Source organism: Coloeus monedula (genome assembly GCF_965178545.1).
Source record: "Coloeus monedula genome assembly, chromosome: 18".
Taxonomy (NCBI): Eukaryota; Metazoa; Chordata; class Aves; order Passeriformes; family Corvidae; genus Coloeus; species Coloeus monedula.
In genome coordinates this window covers 12,160,000-12,182,990 of record NC_138798.1, presented here as the reverse complement: position 1 = coordinate 12,182,990, position 22,991 = coordinate 12,160,000, and the positions used below count along the sequence as shown (strand labels likewise).

General features: G+C 58.5%; 3 protein-coding genes across 3 annotated transcripts; 2 read left to right on the top strand and 1 right to left on the bottom strand.

The window, feature by feature from the left end:
• Positions 1 to 8,372: 8,372 nt before the first annotated feature.
• Positions 8,373 to 10,618, top strand: PLA2G3 (phospholipase A2 group III; the record flags this gene model as incomplete). The annotated part of the gene is made up of 7 exons (XM_082293430.1): positions 8,373 to 8,796; positions 8,870 to 9,002; positions 9,080 to 9,214; positions 9,317 to 9,762; positions 9,873 to 10,002; positions 10,117 to 10,251; positions 10,414 to 10,618. The coding sequence occupies 7 exons, from the start codon at positions 8,373 to 8,375 to the stop codon at positions 10,616 to 10,618; spliced, it is 1,608 nt and encodes a 535-aa protein (XP_082149556.1).
• A 999-nt stretch (positions 10,619 to 11,617) lies between these two features.
• Positions 11,618 to 19,281, bottom strand: INPP5J (inositol polyphosphate-5-phosphatase J; the record flags this gene model as incomplete). Its single annotated transcript, XM_082293429.1, has 12 exons — positions 11,618 to 12,238; positions 12,370 to 12,474; positions 12,701 to 12,793; positions 13,145 to 13,282; positions 13,491 to 13,680; positions 13,977 to 14,086; positions 14,491 to 14,602; positions 15,166 to 15,341; positions 15,413 to 15,529; positions 16,127 to 16,235; positions 17,710 to 17,820; positions 18,668 to 19,281. 12 exons carry the CDS (start codon positions 19,279 to 19,281, stop codon positions 11,618 to 11,620), a joined length of 2,496 nt encoding a protein of 831 aa, XP_082149555.1.
• Positions 19,282 to 21,296: 2,015 nt separating this feature from the next.
• Positions 21,297 to 22,703, top strand: SELENOM (selenoprotein M). Its single transcript, XM_082293682.1, has 5 exons — positions 21,297 to 21,428; positions 21,511 to 21,546; positions 21,626 to 21,660; positions 22,094 to 22,172; positions 22,262 to 22,703. Exons 1-5 carry the CDS (start codon positions 21,300 to 21,302, stop codon positions 22,472 to 22,474), a joined length of 492 nt encoding a protein of 163 aa, XP_082149808.1. The 5' UTR covers positions 21,297 to 21,299; the 3' UTR covers positions 22,475 to 22,703.
• The last annotated feature ends 288 nt before the right edge of the window (positions 22,704 to 22,991 follow it).

The following is a 22,991-nucleotide window of genomic DNA, read 5'->3' as shown; positions in this document are numbered from 1 at the left end:
ACCAACTGGGTGACCACAGCCCTGCCCATGGCTGATACCGGATGAGAGGAACACCCCATCAGAAAGGGAGAGGAGGACAGAGGATTGATGTGCTAGAAGGTAACTGATGACAAACCCACCCTCCAGATTTCTCATTGTATTCCACATCTTTGTGTGGGAGAAGAGGTTTGTTTACGTCCATTTGGAGGCAAACTTGCAGGAGTCTACTAGGTGCACAGAGCAAATGTCTTCTCTCCACCTCACCCTGAGCAGTTCTGGCAAAGTGCAGAAAGTCTGCCCATGGTCTCCAGGCTGCTGGGGGTGGGCTGTGGCATCCCCTCACTCCCTCCTTCCACAGTCCATCCTGCTTTTCCAACTGCTGGGCCGATGGAGGACATACTGTGGGACACAGCATTTGGTGAGGCAGTTGGAGAACAAAGGACAAACAGGAAGTGTATTGCTGGAGGGTTCAAAGCAGTGCCAGCAAGTGAGAAACCTGTGTGGAAAGAAAAACTGTCCAGCTTGCAGAGATTTGGGTGCACATAGGGACAGATTTGCTCATCTCTCTGCAACTCTGACAATCCACCAGGTAGGGTCTGTATCTCCAAATAGCTTCTTCACATAATAAGGGAATTAGCTTGGAAGGGACCTCTGGAGGTCTTCTGCTGGTGCTGGGTGCCATTCCCTGGCACATGCAGAGCGCTGGTCACTACGGCTGCTGCCACACCGACCTCCTGCTGCCGCCAGGAGCTCCCGTATCCCGCCGGGACAGGGACCCAGCTCTTGTCCCCGGGCTCCGCGGGCTGGGCTCCCCGCCCAGTCCCTCGGCAGCGCCGACGACTGTAGGAGCCGCCCGGCCCGCAGGGGGCGCTGCACGACGGCACCGACATACTCGAGAGGAGCCGTTCGGCTCCGTACGTCTGCGTTCGGCGGCGTTCGGCTGGGCTGCGCTGGATTCAGCGGGATTGGGCTGCGTTCGGCTGGGCTCACCTCAGGGAGTAGCTCATCACCAGTTCGTGGTCAGGATGGAGTTTTATCTCCTGAGCAGACTGGGAGGGAGTGTTATCCACTGGACAGACTGGGAGGGAGTGTTAACCCCTGGGCAGGTTGGCACAGGTGCCCTGGGTCTTTTCCCTTCTCCCGCAGCTCTGAGCACAACCCCTCGCCAGTGGGCCTCGGAGCCAGTTCTGGCAAGGGATTCCCTGCTGTGGCAGGGCCGGGAGTCCAGCTGTGCTCTCCATCCCTATGCTTCTCCTCCCTGTGCCAGATTGGCAAGTGAACTCCAGGTCTGAGAATCTTCATGTATGAGGTCACCTGGGGGGCTTCTGCGCTGTACAGAATTTGGCTGACTTGGTAAGGTTTCTTGTGGGACGCTCTGTCAGGAGGGAGTTACCACTTGCCGCCAGGACATGCCTGCAATGAAAGCAGAGCTTTCTTTGCCAGAGTTGTAGTTTGTGCCTCAGTCACCACCTCAGTCAGAGGACCTGATAGGTTACACCGTCACTAACTGGAATGTGAGTGAAACAGGAATCAAATCCGCTCACAGCTTCTCTGGTGTTCCTGGAACAGAATTCAGGAAGCCCATGTCCCTGCATAACCCTGAAGTTCATCTTCGCAAGTGCATGGCAATGCTTGAGGGGTTTCTCCTGTGTTTTTATTTGTGCTTTCCAAGAAAAATGGTCAGTTCCACTTTGACCATTATTTGAATCCAAAATAAATTGGTGAAAATCAGCCCCTTCCTTGCCTGGAGCACCTCTGGCCACAGGGCACAGGAAGGTAACTATCAGCCCCAATAATGCACTGTGAGGTAACTGTGCCTGTGGAGTGGCCACATGGTAAAGGCAGTCCCGAGGACTGAGAGCCTGTGAAGCTGTTCTGGCCCTCCAAAACAACTGACATGGACACAAGGATGAATTAAAGCAACGTTGCAGGTGCTGTGAGTATCCAAAATAAATACATGCAGCTTCCTGACCAGCACTGCCCTTTCTTCAGGGATGTTCCAGTGGCAGATATCTGGAAGAGCAGCTGCATTTGCTAATTAACTTGGTGGTTTTCTAGGCCAGATTCATTCCCCAGCCATGGCCTGCTGCTGCTCACAACATGTGGGTGCTTCTGCAGAGTCACCATTCCTGATGGCTGCGCTGGACCAGGCATGGGCATGTTTTGTCTCAAACATTCTGACTTAGAACAGGAAAGATGTGATTGGAGGAGAGAGACCCATGCAGGTTGGGCAGTGTGTTCTTAGCCAATCTCCTTCTCCTCCCTGAGTTTAATGGTCAGTTCCCTCCTCCAGCTCACTTCCTGCAGGAGGGCTGAAATGGCAGGCTGTGCATGCATGAAAAAAACAGCACAAAAAGTCAAGTTTACATAACATGCTTGTACCAGGTTAACTAGAAAAGAAAGTGGATTGGGCCCCCCCACTCTCTTTTCCCTCCCTTTTCTCTCCCTTTCTTTTTCACTTTCTTTGTCTCTCAGTCCCAGCTCTGGACCACCCACACGGCAAGACCAAGGTTCCTGATGATAATCTTTGTTCTCTCTCCCTCTTCTGTGTTATTTCTCTCCTGGGAAAAGCACACTTATCATATTCCACCCCATACTCTGGACTGAACTTTGTTGTGCAAGTGGGGAGTTTATGGGAGTGTCTTGTGACTTGTTTTCTAGCACCTTTGAGTAGTGGTGCGTTGTGGCATGTTAGCCAGCACCTTGTGGAAGTGTATTACAAGAATTTACAGACTTGTTGGGCAACACCTTTTGAGTCTAAGTGGGCTGGTTGCCAGAATTACAGTGACTGTATAATGAAAGACAAGAGTTCCTGACACTTGTCCGGTGGCTTTGCTCAACCTGATAAGGATTTATGCTAAACATCATTCCTGACCAGTGGGTCATAACAACAGCAGCACAGGCCCAGGCTACCATCTTTGGCCAGGGGACAAGGAAGCTCCTGAGTCCCAGTTTCCTTTGCAGAATCCCTTGTGTCAGCAGCATGCCATGTCTCCGGGACTCACTCCATGAATTGCTGCTCTGTGTAACTGCCCTGCTTTTTTACTGCTGAAAACCTTTAACAGCCTGGGACACAGCTGGCCTCATCCTGCTGCTGGCCAACATCTGCAGAGTCTCTGTGGTGTGACTGTTTCTGAGGTTTGCCCTCTGTAGAAATTGCTGGAATTTGTGAATCTGCCTTGTCTCTAGGTTGGACCTACAAATGAGAGCCAGGACAGCATTTCATTGGATGGAGCTAGGAGAAGCCCAGACTCAGTTGTACCAGACTCAGCTCCAGTGGGAAGGAGAAATTCACTGGGGCCCAAGGCCATCTGAAATTAGCTACTTCTTTTACCAAAACCTGGGAAACTGCCTTTACTGGGAGATGTGTGGAGATCAAGGAGGAATCCTCAAGTTTTTAAGCTTGTCCTGCACTCGTACTTCTTTGCTGAGCCGTATGGTGATGTGGACGTAGCATGGATGCTGCAGGCCAGGGTGCACAGCCTGCAGCCCTACCAGCCCCCATGGGTGCTCAGGGTGGAGCTGGCTGCATGCCGGACACTGCTCTGCCACCTGGGAGTAATAACCACACATATGTTCTATGGCTTGTTCGCCTGACTCTGCAGTAAATGATTCACCCAGCACCACACACACTTCCTGCTGCGGGCACCCAAACCTTCCCGGCATTTGTCACAGGCAGAGCTCAGTCACATCTCTTGTACACAATGGGAAGGAAACCTGAAGCATGTGGGAATTTTTTCTCTTGTCAAGCTGCTTTGGTCCCTTCATCTCATTTCCAAAGAGATAATAATACCAGCCCACAGTTTTCCTCGGACATTGAAAGAAAAGAGACTGTGCTTTCCAGAAATGCCTCAACCCCATGACCTTTCCTCTCCCCACAGCGTGCCCGCCCACAGCTCCTGCCAAGCCCCCACACATGCTGGGAGGGGGGATCCCTGCTCTGAGCTGGTGCCCCTCCTTCCTGCTCTTGGTCAACCCAGCTCCTGCTGACTCATCACTTACCTGACCTTCACCTGGAGTGCAGTGATATGCACCAATCAGGTACCACTCCTCCTTGCAGAGCTGCTTCCTCCTGGGTAGTTCCCATAATTTAAAGGGAAAGCATTCACCAGGGCAGTAAAACCAGGTGCTCCCAAGATCACAATGGCATGGAGAATTGCCATGGGGCTAAGGGAAAACAGAAAATGGTAGGAACTTCCTCCTACCATCAGTATCCTCTTACAAGGAATCTCTGTGCCTTGTGGTGGGTTTGGGGGTGGTTTTCTTTGTGTTCCTTATGTATTGGGGCTTTCTGTATTTCCCTATAGGCAAGTCTGGTTATTTACTGCTGGAAGCAAGGCACACCTCCTTGCTGAGGGTGGAGGTTGTCTAGTCCCTGGCTCAAGCAGGGTCACCCCAACAAGGCTGCCCAGGGCCTTCAGGGTGCTCTTTGACTCTTGGAAAAGACCTTGAGGAGGCTGCAGCTCTGGCTGAGAACCTGGAGCAGGAGACTGCTCCTGTGAGCTGCAGGACCTGCAGATGTGCAGACTGACCATCCCCATCTACAGCCCAGACTCACACTGAAAATAGCTGATGGAGCTAGCTTTGCTTCTGCAGTGAGAATCTGGCAAGAGAGAAGAAAATTCTGCCTCTGTAGTCCCTTCCCCTAAAAATATGTATTAGACAATATATCCTAGAGGGATGGCTCTTTCCTTGAAGGACTCTGGGCAGATGCTACATGATGACAACCAGCACAGCCTTCTCAGGGCCTGGGGCCAGGCACATGGGCTGTCCTTGCCCAGGGTGGCCTGAGCACCCATGGGCACCAGTGCTACCCCAGCCTGAACCACTGCTGTCCCTAGAGGCAGGACTGCAGGGTGCAGGTGAGTTAAGCCCACCACCCTGGCCTCTGGCCCCACAGGATAGCCAGGGAGCAAGCAAATGCTACAAAAGCAGCAGAAAGAGCCTGATTCCCACCACATCCCAGTGCCATCATCTCCATCAGGCTGATGGAAAGCCTGAGCAGCCTGATGCAGCAGGCTGCTGTGTGATGATGGTGCCCACGCAAGTGTGACAGGGTGGCACTGGCGTGGGGTCTTGATGCCAAAGGATGGGATCCAGGTGGGACAGAGATATCACATGGAGCCACAGCTTGACCCAGGCTCTCCTAGGGAGACAGGTGGTGGCTGTGTTGGCTGCCCACCTGGGGAGTACCAACCCACCAGCATGGGGTTGAGGGACTTATGGGTGCATGCTAGAGTCCAAAGGAGCCTTCAAGGGTCTCCCCTGGGTCTGCAAGGTGCTTGAACTGATAATCTCAACTCAGGCCTGAAATAACTGCACAATTCCTTTGCTCATTCCCACTTGATTTTTGTCTTCCAACCTTCACAAAGACATTTTCTCTCATGAAGTTGTTTCCCTGTTCTGCCTTTCATGTCCAGAGCCATGGATCCCCTGGATGCTCTATTGCACAGGATGGACACATGTTCATCCTTCCTTCCACAAAGTCATAAGTTCCAACTTAGAGTAGTAAAATGCAGAGAGACTTATATCCAGTGCTGCAGCAATTCATCTTCCAGAAGGGAAGATGTGTATCCCCTCCAAGGGTGCCTGTCCCCAGAGGACACAAGCAGGACATGGCCAGCAGCATGCATGGTACACACACAGTGGGGAGCCAGTGCTGCCAGCTGGCTGGGGTGAAGGGCAAGGCTGGACATGGGGACATCTGGGGGTGTGTCAGCACTGATACAGGTCGGTCAGCCACTCACACAGTCTGGTCATTCAGCCCCTGCCTGCAGGATGTCTTCATAGGATGCATCACCCCAATGCCCATGCTGGCCTGGGGAGTGCAAAAGGAGAAGAAATGAGCCCTGCCATGACAGAGTTCAGGGCAGATAAAGTCTGATTTCTCCTCTCCTTCAGCCCAAGTAAGCCTAGCTCCACTCGTAACCAGCTCAGCAGCCTTCACCAGCCTCACTCCAGTATGGGATCTTTCTTGTGCTGGGGAGCCGCAAATGGAACATGGCATACAGAGAAGGGGGGAAAAAATTGCTTCACCAGCTTCACCAGCCCATTCCTGTACTCCTGCTGACCCAGGCCCACCCACTGCCCACCCTCGCTGCATTGACCATGAATGCTGGCATCTCCACCACAGTTCAGTGCTCCCCCACTGCGGGCTCAGCCCCCGAGTCCTTGGCAGTTTAGCCCCGCACTGGCCTTGTCTGTAGCCTTGAGCCACGTCAGCAGAGCTGGGTGCAGGGCTGGCAGTGCTACCTGTAGGGATGGGTAGCCCAGGGCTCAGCCCCACGTCCTCACTGTCCAGCCAGCCACCAGCCTTCTGCCAGCAGCTGACAGCAGGGCAGTAGCTGCGTGATTACACAGTGGGTAGCTCTGCTGCAGAGCCAGCCCTGTAACCCACTGGCTGCTTGGGCAGTGAAGGCCAAAGCATTGAGCATCCCTCCTTATCCCCTGTTATCATCCAGACAAACCCAAACTGGGTTTTGTGTCCCTGGTCCCTGACACAGTTATACACTTGTCAGCCAAGGCTGTCCTTTGCTGCCCCATGGATCCCTCCCTGTGGGGCCCCATGGGGCTGCCAACACAGCCCAGGCACAGGGCAGCCCCAGGGTGCTGGGCATGAGGGGGCACAACGCATGCACAGGGCAGCCCCAGGGGCACTGGGACAGGAATGCAGCACAGTGTGGCAGAGCCCATGGTAGAAGGCCTCTGTAGATCCCTATGGGGGTGGTGGAAAGCTGGTTCTCCCACGTCTGGGATACCCGTGAGCAGAGCCCTTCCCCAGCCTTGGTATGCCAGTTCCCATCCTGCCAGCCCTCATCCAGCTTCATGAACACAGCTGCCAGGACAGGGGAGACCTTTGTGACACCTGGGGTGATGTTATTGGTGGCTCACAGCAGCCCTATCACAGCCACAGGGTGGACTCTGCCCTGTCTGCGGTGCATTGCTGTCAGGGAAATCCTGATAAGGTGAGATAAACCTACACTGCCAAGCCCCATCCATCAGCCCCCAGTGTCCCTGGATTAGGGTTAGGGCTCCACAGACCACCTCCCGTGGCCCTCCTGAACCCCAGCAGGGCAGAGCATCAGCCTGGACACAGACATGACTCCAGACTAGCCCTGGAAGAAAGAGCCACACCAGGGGAACCATGGTTTCCTTCCTTCCTTCCTTCCTTGGTGCATCTGAACTTCAGTGGGCCAATTCTCCAGAGCAGGGCCAGCATCCTTTTGGGATGCAGCAGTGATGCACAGGATTACCAGACCCACTGGCCGCCCTAAGCAATGCTTCCCTGGAGCACTGGGGCCCTGGGATAGGTGGGGAGTGAGCTCTGCCCCACAGCCCAGCTACTCTCCCAGGGTATTTCCAGGGTAGAGAGATCCTGATTCCCATGGGGATACTGTACCAGCATAAATTGGGCCACCAGGTGGAAAGCAGCTCTGCAGGGATGGACCTTGGGATACTGCTGGGCACTGGCTAAGGCAGGAGCCAGGGATGTGTCTTCACGGCAGCCACCCAAGCTGCACCAGGCAAAGCTGGGCAGGGAGCACTAGGGGAGCCATGCTGCTCTAGCTAGGATCACCTGGGCAATCACTCACCCAGACCTGCTGGAGTGAGTCCAGCAAAGAGCCGTGATGGTGGTGGAGTGACTGGAGCACCTGTACTGTGTAGAGTGTCTGCAGGAGCAGGGTCTGCTGAGGCTGGAGCAGAGGAATTTTGGGGGATCCTGTTAATAGCCAGGCAGGGAGGATGCAAAGAGACAAGAGTTTGTCTCTTCCCACTAATGTTCAGTACTGCAACAAAGTACAATGAGCACAAACTCGGACATGGGAGGTTCCTTTGAACATGAGGAAACACCTTTGTACTGTGAAGGTCAGGCAGTAGCAGGACTTGCACTGGGAGGCTGTGGAGGCTCCATCCTCAGGGATACTCAGCCCTCGAACAGGTGTGGTCCTGGGCCATGGGCTGCTTCGGCACGGGCTGGACAGGACAGTGCTGTGTGTCCTGACTGCACGCAGTGCACACTTGAGCAGGGACACGGCTACAGCCTGTGCGGGACACACACAAGGTTGGGCATGCACGGCACATGGGCATACGCTCACACACGTGTGTACGCGTGTGCTCAAGGTAAGTGTGCAGGCACCTGTGCATACCTGCACGCACCCAGAGCCGTGCACGTGAGAGCACACTCATGGGTGCCCAGGGAGAGAGCGCGTGGGGTGGGGATGCATGTAGCAGGGGCCGCCCAGGCATGGAAGCGCCAAGGCTGGGACTCCGGCCGCACCCCGCCGCTCTCCCCCGCGGTGAGGCGGGGCCTGCGCGGCGCGGGCCAATCAGCCCTGGGTCCGCCGCCAGGCGCGGGGTTAAAGCCGGGAGCGGGGGGCGGAGCGGCGTGCGGGATGTGGGTGCGCGCGGCGCTGGCTTGCGCGGCGCTGTGCGCATGCGCGCGCGCTTGGCCCGGCGGGGCTGTGTGTGCGCGGGAGGTGGCGGGGGCGGGCGGCGCGTGGTACGTGGCGTTCCTGAGTGCCGGCACCGGCCCCGTGCTGGTCGAGAGCGTCTGGGCCGCCCCCGGCCGCCTCCATGCCTGCTGGGCCCGCCGCGATCCGCGCCTCGCCCGCGCCTTCCGCGCCGCCTGCGCGCACCGCCCGCCCGCCGCGCACGGGGCCGCGCTGCGCCGGGCCCTGTCAGTCCTTTGGCGGCGCCGCGCCGCCTGCACCGACCCCGTGACGCCGGGACCGCAACGCCGCCGCCGCCGGGGCTGGACGCTGCCAGGCACGCTGTGGTGCGGCGCGGGGGACTCGGCGGGGAACTGGAGCGAGCTGGGTAGGGAGAGGCGGGGGGCGGCGGTGGCACCCAGTCTCCCTCCGCTGGGCCGCGCTCATCGGCGCCTCCGCAGGGCTGTTCCGCGGCCCCGACCGGTGCTGTCGGGAGCACGACCAGTGTTGGGCGCAGATCACGGCGCTGCAGTTCAGCTACGGCATCCGCAACTATCGCCTGCACACCGTTTCTCACTGCGATTGCGACGCCAGGTGGGCCCGGGGCCAGGGGCGTGGGGGCAGCGGGGGGCCTGGGGAGCCCCGCCCTCCTCACCGGTCCCTGCCTGCAGGTTCCGGCGGTGCCTGCTCGCCATCAACGACACCGTCTCCAACATCATCGGCCTCACATTCTTCAACCTCTTGGAGGTGCCCTGCTTTGTGCTGGAAGAGAGCGAGGAGTGTGTCCAGTGGCACTGGTGGGGAGGGTGAGTGCCCGGGTGCCCCGGCCCTGAGCGTGCCCTGCCCCACTGCCTGCCCGGTCATGGCTTGGTTGGTGTGCAGGACCTCACAGTACATGGTGTCCCCAGGTGTGAGCGTTATGGTGTAGTGCCTCTGGCCAGGATGGTGCAGCAGAGTCAGTACCACCCCAGCCTGCCGGCAGAGGAGAGGGGCAGCCTCACTGTGCAGCCCCCAGACAAGGGAACTGGGCGTAAGCAGCTTCGACAGCAACTGAGGGTGAAGCTTGGGCGCCGCCAGACATGGAGACCTAAGACAGCCCAGCAGCTGCAGGGCCCAGGTACCCCTGCATCGGCTAGGAATAAGGCTGAGCTTACAACCAGGCACCCAGCAGTGCAGTGGCAGCTAGAGCCTGGCCCCACAACAGCATTGACCGTGTCGGGACAGGATCTGGTTGGAGCAGAGCAAAGGGCTGGAATCTCAGCACGCCCTTGGTATGGCAGCATTGGGCCTAGCCCAATCACAGCACAGTGTGGAGCCACACCCATACCTGCTGTGAAGGAGCGTAGGCAGCAGGGTGAGCTGGTACTGTGGGCAGCATGTGCACACCTCAGGAGGGGTGGCCCAAGGCCTCAGGCTGGTGGGGTCATGTGCTTGGGGTGCCTCTTACCTCCCCACTCTCCTCAGGCCCAGGCAGGGGGTGCAGGTGCAACAAGCATCTGGGTAAGTGTGCGCACCAGATTGCACCCCACGAGGTGAGGTACCAGCTGCACAACGTGGACAGCCGGACACTCCTCCACTGCAACTGCACACGCAGGTGTGAGTCTAGGAGTAAGAGGGCACTGTGTGCATACACACATTTGGGGATCAGAGGAGGTGGGATGCCTGCCCTGGCCAGCACCTGCTGACACCTGCTCTCCTGTGCCTGCAGGCTGGCACGGTGCCTCCACAGGGTGAGGGAGTGCAGTGACATGGACGTGGCTGTCCTGGCTGACCACATCACCATGGACTGCTTTGTTCTGGAGCTGCTTGCTGCCTGCAGCCCAGGCAGGGGGTCACAGCACAGGTAGGTGGCGAGGTCAAGAGGCCAGGGCCTGTGTGGGGCAGGAAGCAGCAGTGCACACAATGGCCCTTGCTCTGCCATGCCACAAGCAGGCTGCAGGGCAGGGGCAGTGGATGTTGGTGCTGCAGGGTTACATTGATGCTCACAGCTTTGCTTCTTTGACAGTTGTACCACAGTGACCAGGGCTGTACTTGTACCTGCACGACAGCTCAAAAAGACTCTAAGAGGCTGGGGCCCTCTGCCTGTGAGCTCTAAGGCCAAGCATCCACACTGGAAGACACAAGCCAAAGGAGGCACCTTCTGTGAGCAGTGCCAGCATCTGGTCATAGAGCACACACCAGGTACTTGGCCCCACACAGTGCCTCGATGATGCCCAAGCAACGCTGCCTTGGGAAGGAAAGGGAGGAAGATGTGCTGTGCTGCAGCCTGGAGCTGCTTGGGATCTGGTCCCCGAGTCAAAGGATGGCACTGAGCATGTCTGCTGGCATGACTGCACAGAGCTGAGGACCACAGCCAGAGCAGGCAGAGAGCCTGAGAAGCCTCTCAAGGAACTGTGGCTGCCATCCATGAGCATCAAAAGCAAGGGGAAAGAAATAGGAGGGCTCAGGAATGGGAAAACCCATTGTCCTTCCTTGGTGTGCTATGGGGCAGGGGGAATGGCAGGGTCCCCCACTCCTAGACTGGTGACCCTTCAACTGGGGGGCCTGAGCAGTAAGGTGTGACACTAACCTTCTTGCACAGGCAAAGTAGGAGGGCTGGGGTCAGTACCTGCATGCAGCAGAAGAAATAAAGGGTGGTCAGAGCATGGTATATGGTGCAAGGGCTGACCCTGCTGGCCCCCTCTTCATGCTGTGGCCCCCACCCCGGGGCTGATCCTGCTCCCAGCAGTGAGCACAGTGCAGCTGGGGTGGGCAGAATCATTTATTTTGTCACTTGCACTATGTTCAGGATGAGGCACAGTGGTAGAGCAGGGAAGGAGCAAGCTTTGATCTCCAGGGTACCCTGTGGTGGTCCTCGCTCTGTGCCCATCGCCATTCCTGCCAGAGCCCTGCCCTGGCCTCTTGTGCTACCTCAGGTGTGAGGCCAGCACTCCTCCCATGGGATAAGAGTCCTGCACTTGGAAGTTCATGAGGGGTTCCCCAAACCATATTAGACCAGCTTTGCCCACTCTCCCCTGTGTTGTCACCTCACAGCCCTGCCCAGAGCAGGAGCTTGGGCTAGGGGCAGCAGGGGGGGCCTCTACCTGCCAGGCACACAACAGGGGTGAGTAATCACTGCAATAAATAAGGGAGGGAGTGTCTCAGCAGGAAAGTGGCAGAGGAAAGCACACAGCAAGCGCGCTATGGGGAGGAGGGAAGGAACCACTGCATCAGTGGCCCATGGCACAGCTATGTCTGTCCAGTTCCTGGGGGTTGCGCCCCTCCTTTGGGGAGGTGCCACAGCCTGGAAGGCTGGTGGGACTCATTTTCCGGCAGGGATAATAGCCCTGGTCTGTGCTCTCCCACCGCCGGCCCAGGGCCTGGTCAATCATTTCCAGGCGCAGTGCAGGCAGCAGGCCTAGGTTCCGGGGGTCAGCCCTGGCCAGGGGGCTGTCAGCAGAGACACGCCGAAGGCCACCTTGCTCCTCCACAGTCTGGTAGAAAGAGCTGCCCTCCAGGCTCTCAGCTGCCTGTCCCAGCTCCTTGCCTTTGACTCCATGGTACCCCAGCTCTTCCTGTGGCAGATGGATTGTAGGGATATTCCTGGGGAGGCTGCGACGGCTCTGGGGTGAGGGACTGCGGCTTGTACCCCTGTCCCGGCTTGATGGCCGCAGGATGAGGCCCTGGAACTTGGCCAGGCTGGGGCTTCGGCTCCGATGCCGTTTCATCTTGCCTGGGCTGGGGCTGCGGGATTTGGGGGCCAGGAGGACAAGTGTACTGTCATCCTCTTCTGAGCTGCTGCCTGAGCTGTCTGTGGAGCTGCTGCCCTCCTCTGACCTGGGTAGGGAGATCTGCACCCCTGCATCAGCACTGCTGGCTGACACTCACAGGGGATTGTTGGGTACCACAGCAACTGACCTCCCCCATCCAGAGACTCCTCCACACCCATTCCCCCTCCCCCTCACCTCTTGCCTGTGCTTACCTGGAAGGGCTCAGTCACACCAGCTATGCTACTGGAGGTGTTGCTGTAGTATCCAAGAATGTACTCGCCATTCCCCTTAGGCAGTGCTTCTTCAGAGAACATCACCTGCAGCCCAGAGACACCTGATGGGCACCAAGGTTGGCACAGAGATGCTCCCCACCCCACCTCCAGCCCCAGCCAAAAGCACAAATCTCTACTGCCAACACCATGAGCCTGCCTGAGGCTCAGCACAAAGCAGTAACGAGGTGTCTGCCTCCCCCATCCAGGGGCACAAAGGGATGCACCATGGGGCAGAAGTGCCAGCAAGACAGCAGGGCTGGCCCCAGCTCACCTGTGCACACAGCTGCTTCTCCAGACAGCGTTCCCCCTCATCACTCCTGGCCCAGACATACGACACATAGTCTTTAGGGTGCCGAAAGCCCACCTGTGCACATACATAGGAGAACACAGGTGAGTGGGGCAATGTGAGCCCCACTCGGCACCATCACCCTTCACTCTCCTCTTGCTCAGCCCCCTCTGCCTCACACAGGATGACCCAGAGCTGCCTCGCACCCCCCCATGTGTGCCCTGGGGCCCTGTGGGGCCCACAGAGCAGGAGGAAGAGGGAACTGCTAGACCTGAGCCTCCTGAAGCAGGACCACATCATGATGCCAGGGGGAGGGCACAGCTCCATGCCCTCACCATGTTCGCTGGTGGGGGGTAACTCAGAAGGGACCCCACAGTGCTGTGCAGTGCTCCCCACTCCCTCCAGCCCCAGCAGCCCCCAAGCCCCTACCCGGTAGAGTCCTATCCAGTCCCAGGAGCTCCGGTGGAAGCCAACAGCCATCTTGTACCTGACAACTGCTTGCTCAGGCCTGCTCCACTCGTCAGCCACATAAATCTCAACCTGGGGCTTGTCCACCTTGGAAGCAAACTGTCAGAGACAGGTACATGGTAAGCAAGGGCATGGCAAAGAGCTGCCTCTGTTGCCCAGGGCCCCTGTGCATATACCCACAGAAGCCCCCACTCAGGGGCAAGGCAGCTGAGCTTGCCAAACAGAAGTAAGCCCCACACACACAAGGCTGGGCATCCCAGCCCTGCAGGTCCTGCCTGTGTTCCCAGCAGCCCTGGACAGTGCTCACCTGCACAGCGAAGATGGCAGCTACTGGCTTGTGGTCGCTGACCGTGTATTCCATGTGACTGCAGTAGCACAGCTGGCTCACTGACAGCACACCCTGGCTGGGCCGGTGCCCACCTGGGCCCCACCCCTTGCTGGGAGGTTTTATCTTCCACAGGATGCGGTCAGTCCAGGCAGGTTTTCGCTTCTTGGCACTGCAGGGCACAGAGAAGCATCTCTTGCCGGGCAGTGGGCTCTGACCCAAACTGCCTCCCCCTGGCACTACACCACATGTGGGCAGGGGATGCAGCTCATCTTGGCACTCCGCTCAGCACAGCTGCAGGGACAGACCTGCACTGGTACCAGCATTGCCATCACATCCCAGTCCAGCCTGTGCCCACCCCAGCATGGCTGCTCTCCTCACCCATCCACACCAGCACCCACCCTGGCTTTGACTCCCACTGCTCCTGCATCTCTCAGCCCCACCTCATGCCCAGCTCTCCTCTCCTACCTGCTGTCGTACTTGTTGGTGCCCACATCAAACTTGAAAGTGGGTGGGAAGTTCAGGGGTCCCTCCTGGAAGCCTCTGAGAACAGGCCAGGTGCTTTTGGCAATGTTCAGCTGTGGAGAAGAGAGCACATCAAGGAGCACAGCAGCCCCCATAACCAGACCCCTCTGCAAACCCCACCAGGATCTCTCCACCCTCGCACACTGTGACATCCCTATCCCGTTCCTGCCAGCTCCCACAGCTCTCAGGGTTTGTCCATCTATGCCAGCAGCTAGTCTGTAGACTCAATGCCTCAGCTCTTCCTCACTCACTGATGAGGGAAGTGTGCCCAGTTCCATCCAAACTGACCTGAGACTCTGCTGTCCCTTCCTCTCCCCAGAGACATGAGAGCCAGGGCCCTTCCTGTCCTATGGGCTGCAAGAGGACATGCCCTGTCCCACAGCTGCATGGGCAGTTTTGGGGAGAGTCAATCACTGCTTGGGGTCCAGTGTAGGCTGCTAGCATGCCCGTCCCTCACCTGATCCTTCTCCCAGAGCTGGCTCAGGACATTGCTGTCAATGGCATACTTCACAAAGCAGATGTCCAGGCTCTCGATGCGGAAATTGAGGTCCCCAAACCAGAACACGAGGCTGTGGAAGGGAGCGAGGGCAACAGGCTGAAAGGGCTGAGGCTACCAGAGCCAGCACAGCAGGGGTAAAATGTCCCCAGCCTAGGGGCAGCCTTATCCCACAGCCCAGATGCTCTTGGGAAGACTGGCACAGGTCAGTGCTCAGCTGGCAGCATGGCCAGCCGCCAGGATTCCGCAGGTAGGACCAAGCATCGTTAGCCAAATGGGCCAGACTTCCCCAAGCTGAACCTGAGGGTGAAAATGTCCACAGTGAGGCACCCGTTGGATTCAGACAGCACAGCCAGGACACCAGGACTGTGCTGGCCCCTCTGCCTCACTGGTCCCAAACCCCAACAGTGCTACTAAGGCTTGAGCTGTACCAGCCCTGAATGTGATGAGACGAAGACCCCTCTAAACACCTATGCCACCACACTGAGTCCATGCTGGGCCAGCTCTGCATGCAAGACCTGATCTCCAGGCTGTGCTGGGATGCAGGGGACAGACCCCAGACCCTACATGGATGTGGTCAAGAACTGGGACTGGCAGTAGAGCCCAGACCGGGGAGGAAAGTGGTGGGGTACGCACTCATGGTCCAGGATGCCGTTGGCCACAGGCCCCTCAAACTGCTGCATGTGCAGTATGGTGGCAAAATCCTCCTTGCGCTGCTCTGCCTTCTCCAGGTGTGCTGGCAGGTGGCAATTCAGGAAGCAGACCATGTGGCCGAAGATGGAGAGACGAACGCTCACCCCACCCTTGTTGCCCTGCACCAAGAGGATCCCATGACTCCTTGGGAAGCCAACCCCCTGCCATCTCCCCCCAGGGCCACACTCACCCAGTATCCCCCCAGCCCTGTCCTGGTGCAGTCTGTCTGGATGTCCTGCAGGAAGGGCAGGTGGTAGTACTTGGCAAACACCAGCAGGATCACACCTTGCATCCGCACTGTGCTGACCTGGAATGGGAGCAAGGGCTGGAGGTAGGATGGCAGAGAGCCTAGGGACAGCAGGACAACTTCCCCTGCTCCAGGCCATGGGGCAGCACCTCCACCCTTCGTGTGCCTCCCCATCCCACAGGTGACTAACAGCACATTTGGTTCAGAGATCTGCGCATACCCTCCTGAACACTGACAGCCAAACCTGAGCCTCAGTGATACTGGGCTTACGTATGCTCTGAGGCAAATGCCCTGGGGAGCTGAACCTGACTGGGGAAGCTGAGCCTGCTCAGAGCCTTGCAGGCTACCGCCAGCAGCACAGGCCGGTTCCCACATTCACCTCCTCACCGTAGTTCAATGTAGTCAGCAACAAAGTCACCTCAAAGCACCAGAGAGGAAGCATAAGCACAGGAAAGGGAGCAGAGTGACACAAGCCAAACAACTCACTGGGTGAGATGCAGCAGCGGTCCCTGCTGCTTGGATGGCTGTAGGCTGTCTCTCCAGCCAGCTCTCCCACCGCACCTCCCTCAATCCTGCAGTCCAGCTCTCTGTCTCTGTGTCCCACCTGCCTGGCAGGCAGAGAGAACACCAGCTGCCAGTTCCTTTGGGACTCCTTACCAGGATGAAGTGGAAGGGGCTGAGCACATCCATGAAGAGTTCGCTCCACTGATCTGTGAAAAGGGCATCCTTCAAGCGCTTGTTTATCTTGGAGTTTACCTCCTGCAGCCTGAGAGGAAATGTACAGGTCCTTCAGCCACACCAGGAAAGCATCTGTGTCCCAGTTAGTGAGAACTCAGGAGAGGTGCCAAAGCACAATGCTGGGCAGCAGGACAGGGTGGGAAGGGCAGTTCAAGGGAAGACATTGATTTTAGAGCACAAACCAGCCATGTCTTTGCTCCAGTGATTCTGGGCCATGTGCTGGCAGGAGGCACAAGTGGCCCTGAATCCAGGAGGCCTTGGCCCTTTCTAAAGCAGAAGCAGTTAAGCTGCACAGGGTTGAGCAGAAGCCTGAAGCCCATCTCAAGGTGCAAGAGGAGCTTACGGGGCCTTTCAGTCAAATTAGTCTCTACAGAGAAGTCATGTCCCACCAGCACCAAGTGTCCAGATGTATTTGAGCAACACAGCTCGGAGCAGCAGCAACCAGAAAGTTAATAGTGCTCCTCCCAGCTCAGCAATTAATGAAGAGAGGGAAAAACATCCATAGAGAGCAGCACAATCAGGAAATGTCTTGCCCAAAAATATTGAGTGCTTGGAGCACAAAGACACAGGTCCAAGGAAGGACGCAGCCAGGCAGAAATGCCAGGAAGTGAGGAGTAAGCAGGACACCTTGCCCGGGCCGGAACATGGTCCCAGCAGGTCCCTCACTGTCAGCTACACCCCTCACCCTATCCATGCAGCTCAGGTTGACCTCTGCAGCCCACATAAACTCATTCCACTGGCCTGCAAGGCTGAGGGGACTGGGAGGCTGGCTCCAACACAGCATCATAGCCCTGGCAGCCTCAGCCCTTACACCACTATGCTCCTGTGGCTGGGAGCTCTGGGGCAGTCCTGGAGGCAGATCCAGCTCTTACACCTCACATCTATAGGCAGAGGCTGCTTCCTGCTCCCTGTGCAAGGACCACACATCCCTGGCCTTAGCAGGAATTCACATACCACTGCAGTCCTTGAGGGACAGCCACCCTCACCTCACCAGCCTCACCACAGTGCTGTGGCACTGCCCTGCCAGCAGGTCTATGTACCAGGGGCATGGAGCCAATCCAGCCACGGGAGAACAGCAGATCTATGCCCTTGAGGCCTGCATGCCACATGCAAAAGCAGAGAGGAGAATGCTCCCAGAGGACTTAGCCAGGTGAGTCAATTGCCTTGACAGACCTGACCCAAGGACCACCACGGCTCACAGCAAGAGCAGGGCTCACCTGGCCCAGCATAGGCAGCCTCAGGCTTGATGAGGATTCAAGTCTAACCAGTACTCAAGGGTTTCAGTTCCTCTCAGCACTCCCATTCTACCAGGAGCTGATTCTCCATCACCTTTTCTGATATGCTATCATTTGTGATGCACACTCCTCCCTACTCCCCATGTCCCATGGGAGGCTGAAGCTTCCATTCCTTGTCTGCCAGAGCTCTGGGGATTCCCCAAAAAGGGGATTTGCCAGAAGGGGGGGAGGGTAAGGAGAAGGGGGAGCCGCACCTCATTCTCTTACCCGATGGCGATCATGTCCACATCGTTTGTCTCGCCCGTGTTGAGGTGCAGCAGCGATGTCACATCATTTGGGGGCATGGCTGTACCTACATTCCAGGTGACCACTGTGATGCTTGGGAGGACAAAGGAAGAATAAGCTAACATGGGGGCTTGGAGGGGTTCTCTGTACCCCTGTTTAGCCCCCAGCTCTGCCAAGGAAGCTTTTTGCTAGCAATAGAAGTAGCCAAGGCTGAAGCTTAGTCATGGCATATACACCAGGTCCTTAATTCCCATATGAGGGAGACAGGTCCTTGCCTCCAAGACCCCCCGAGATCTGCACCTGAAATTCTAGAAATCAGCACAAAGAGCCCTTGTCTTCATCACCACCAGCTAACACAGGCAGGCTGGCACAGCAGGCAGGCTGCAAGACAGGGTGTCTCTGGAAAACCGCTTCCCCCCCTCTTCTCCAGGAAAGCTCAGGTTCCCGGGGAAAAGGACCCGGATCTCTGTTCCCAGCCCCTGCCAGCCACAAAGGCCAGGGCAGTACATGCGACAGCAGTGCTGCAGCCCCGCAGCGGTGTCCTTGACCAACGCAAAGCCACATCCATCACAACACATTAATGCCATTGCGCACGGGCACCAGCAAAGGGCCCGCAGGCTCTTTTGATAGTGACAGGAGGAGCCTCAGACACAAGGGACACGTTTCAATAGGGAAGGAGAGCAGCGCCACGCTAGCCCCAGTGCTCGGGGACAGCGGGGGTAGGTGGCACCCACTCTGCAGTCGATGTCTCTATCACGACATCCCCCACGAACAGTGGGTACCAGGCATCCTCCCCGCCAGGAGCATGCCTGCAGCCCCGCACGCCAATCCTGCTGAACCCGCCACAGTGGGAAGAAGGGGGCACCTCCGGTGCACAGCGGGTGCTGCTCCCACGGCACTGCGAGCCCCGTCCCCGCGAGCGCCCCGCAGCCCCACTCACCGGAACGTGCCGTCCTCCGGGGTCCGGTCCGGGCAGTCCGGCAGCGGATCGCAGACGTCGCCAGGGCCGAGCCGGCCGAGGGGCCCGGCGAGGACGGGTAGCTCGCCCGGCTCCGCTCGGGGGGTCAGGCCCACCCGCCCACCGGCGAGGAACTCGCTGGACACGGCCTTGGGCAGCGTGGGGGCGCGGGGCATGGCGGGACCCGCCCAGGCCGCGATGTGGTCGCTGGACTCCGCCTTGGGCAGCATCTCCCGCCGCTCCGGCGGGCCCGGCGCGGGGAAGGCGGCTCGGCCGGGCGCTGCCGGGGACGGGGGGCCGCCCGGGACGGGGGGCAGCAGGGCCGGCAGCGGGAGCCCCTCCGGCGGGGTCCGGGCCGGGGGCCGCTCCTCGGTCCCTGCGCGCCGCGGGCAGCCGTGCCCGAAGGGGTCGCACGCGGCATCCGGTCGGGAGCTCCTACGGCCGCCCGGGACGCCGCTGCCGAGGAAAGGCGCCGCCGAAACCCCAGCATCGGCCGGGAGCCGAGCCGCGCTCCCGGGGCCGCGCGAGGGGCCGGGTCGGGACCCCGCGCCGGCGGCCGGGCCCCGGTCGGTGCTGCCGCGCCTGGCCGGGTCCATCGGCAGGAGGAGACCGGAGCGGCCCCGACCCAGCCCCACGCACCTTGCGACCCCACCCCGTGACGCATCCACACAATGACGTCAGCACCTGCCACCTGCGTGGCGCCTTAAAGGCGCAGGAGCGGCCCCGCCCCTCGCGCACCTGCCGCCCCGCCCAGCTCACGTGACCGCTCTTGCCTCGCTCCCTCCCTCTGCCCCCGAAAGCCTTTCCTTGCGTGTGCGCATCTGTCCTTTCACACCTGTCCTTGCGCACCTGTCCTTGCGCATGAACACGTGTCCTTGCACACCTGTCCTTGCAAGTGCACCACATTGACCATGGGCTCAGCGTCTCCTCAGGGCAAAGCAGGTGAATGACATCCTGGGCTGCGCTGGGGTGTTGTCAGCAGGTCACAGGACGTCACGAATGCGCCTGTGAGTGCCGTGTCCAGTGCAGAGCTCCCAAGAGCAAGTCCTGGAGACATGGACATGCTGGAGGGAGTACAGTGAAGGGCCCCAGGCAGAAATGGCTGGAGCATCTTTCATATAAGGATAAGCTGTGAGACCTGGGGCTGTGCCTCCCAGAGCAGAGGAAGCTCAGGGGGATCTCATCCATGTAGATAAATATCTGAGGGAAAGTGTAGGGGCCAGGGATTGGCTCTACCCAGGAGTGCCCAGTGGCAGGACCACAGGCCACAGGCACAAACCAGAATGCAAGAGGGTCCCTCTGCATGTCAGGAAACACTTTCCCCTGGCCCAAGATGCTTAGGAAGGTGTGCAGTCTCCATCCTTGGATATTCACAAAAACCACGTGGAGACTGTCCTTGGCCCCTGGCTCTGGGTGACCCTGCCTGAACAGGTGATGGGACCAGAGAGACCCCAGATCTGCCTCCATCCTCAGTCAATCCAAGACCCCATGACCTGTGTATGGGATGTGCCTGTGCATGGGTGTTTGTGTGCAGCTGCAGTGGGGGGCAGGGGTTTGAGATGGGTGTGTGCAAGGGTACATGATGGTTTGCACATGGATGTGCCTCAGATGAGTGTGTGCAGTGTGTGCATACAGCTGGGTGTACATGTAGATCAGCATGTGTGTGCACACCACTGCACATGTGACTGAGGTGCTGGTGTGTTCCGGTGCACTGCTGTGTAGGCTAATATGTGCAGCTGTAGGCATGGCTGGGAGCAACTGGAAGGGGGGTAGCAGTGTGTCTGTACCCATGTGCTATTGTGAAAACTGCGTATAGATGTATGCAGGACTGTGTGCACGCACCTGTGCATGTGTGTGTGTACAGCTGTGTATGCAGGAGGATGTGTGAGTGTGCACAGCTGTGTGTGAATGCACACACTGACATGGGTGTCTCTGCATGTTTTTGCACTATGTCAGTGTCAGTGTGCCTACTGTGGATGTGTGCAGTGCAGGTGTCATGGGGGTGTGTGCGGTGCAGGTGTGAGATGGTGTTTGTGGTGTTGGGGTGTGTGGTGTTGTTGGTGTGCATGTTGGTCTGTGCACATGGTGTGTGGTGTTGGGGTGTGTGTATTGGTGTGTGCTGTTGGCATGTATGTCTTGGCATGTGGTGTTGGGGTATGTGGGTTGTTGGTGGTGTGTGTTTTGTCTGTGTGACAGTCTGTGCACAGTGTGTGTGTTGCTGTGTCTATGTGTAGTTGTTGTTGTGTGTGTGGTGTTGCACAATGGTCTGTGCACAATGCGTGTATTGGTGGTGTTGGTGTGTGGTGTTGTGTGTGTGTATTGGTGATGTTGGCCTCTGTGTGTCGATCTGTGCACGGTGTGTGTGTTGCTGTGTGCATGCTGCTGTGGGTGGTGCTGTTGGTCTGTGTGGTGCTGTGGTCTGTGCACGGTGCGTGCTCGCGGGAGTTACGCGCCACTCACACGGTGCGTACGTGTGTGCGCATGTCACATGTCCGTGTGTGCGCATGTCCGTGCGCGCGTTTGTGTGTGCACGTGTTTGTGTGCGCGAGTCGCTGCTCATGCGCTGTGCCGTGCGCGTGCTCGGGCCGCGCCAGACGTGGCAGCGGGGGGAGCGATGCGGGCGTTGCCGTCGGGGCTGTGTCTGTGGCTGCTGCTGGTGGCGGCGCTGGCGGCGGGCGGCGGCTCGGAGCACCCCCGGCTCCGCGGGGCCGTGCTGCGGGACCTGACCCACGGCAAGGTGGAGGTGAGCGCGGGCGGGGGCTGCGGGGCGCGCTGGGGGCCAGCCGGTGCCCGCCGGGTGCCTGATGGGGTGTCCCCTCCCGCAGACCTGCGGCGGGTGACGGCTGAACCGTCTCAGGGAGGTAGGTATCGTGGCCGGGCCGGGCTGGGGAGCCGGGGCTTCCCCGCGCTGAGCCGGGCCCGGCCGGCCACTCTCCGCAGGTGAAGGCGTTCGTCACCCAGGACATCCCGCTCTAGTACCCACCGGCGGCGGCTGCAGCGCTGGGGTCCCTGTGGGATGGGATGGGAGCGGGACAGGTTGTGAAGGAATGTAGTATGGGAGGGGATGGGCTGAGGGAGGATGGGGTTTGGTGGGGAGTGGAGGACGGGTCGTTGGGGGATGTGATGGAGGATGGAATGGTATTACATGGGGGACAGAATGGGATGGTATTCAGTGAAGGATGGGATGCGGGACAGAACAGATGGGGTGGGAGGGGGTAGGATATGAGAGAAGATGGGCTGGGATGGAGGATGGTACAGGATAGGCAGGAATGGGATGTGAAAGAGCATAGAAGGGGATGGGATGGGATGGGATGGGATGGGATGGGATGGGATGGGATGGGCATGGAGATGGGCATGGGGGTTGCATGGGCCTGACCAGTGCTGCCCACTCCTTGACACATTGCCCAGCCATAACCTGGAGATGAAACACCTGCCTGGTGCTGACCCTGAGCTTGTGCTTCTCAGCCACCGGTATGAGGAGCTAGAGGTGAGTGGGCAGTGCAGCACCTGCTGCCACAGAGCCTGGGGTGGTCAGTGCCCCACAGGTGCCAGGCTACAGCCCCTGTCTGGGTACAGAGAATTCCCCTGAGTGACATGACCCGGGAAGAGATCAACCAGCTGGTGCAGGAGTTGGGCTTCTACCGCAAGGAGACACCTGATGCCCCTGTGCCGGAGGAATTCCAGTTTGCCCCTGCCAAGCCTCTGCCAACACTGCTGCCCCCCCAAGCACCCACCGCTCGTGGCAAGACCCCACCCAAACGTGACAAGGAAGAACACCCAGACCTCTAGCAAGGAGTGCCACACTTGAGTCAGGGTCCTGCAGCCAGTCTCCAGTGTAGGGAATAAGGGTGTTATGGCAGCTGGGGATGGTGTCACAGGGTGGCAAAGGTTTTCCCCCCCGCTCTTGCTTGGTGCTGTGTAGCCTCTGCCCCGGGGACGCCCTAGGCAGATTCAGCCTTAAGCAGGGGCTTCCTGGGTACTTGTAGGCATTCTGACAGGCCTGTGTGCTGGTTGATGCCCTCCCGTCCTTGAAGCCCATTATCCCTGGCCAGTCAGGAGGAGCAGCATTCCTTGCAGTCCTTTGCTGTGCCCAGAGGTTTAGCTGCTCCCAGCACTGGGCAGCAGTATCCCGCCTGCATGGGACAGGATGAAACCCTCAGCAGAAAGCGCCAGGTGCTAAGGGTAGATGTGCTGAGTCCCAAAGGTGGGAGAGCTGCTCCAGGAAGGGGGCTTTACCCTCCAGCAGGGTTATGTCATATCCAGCTCCTAGTAAAGCATTTATTTGCAGTCATCTGCACTGTGTCTT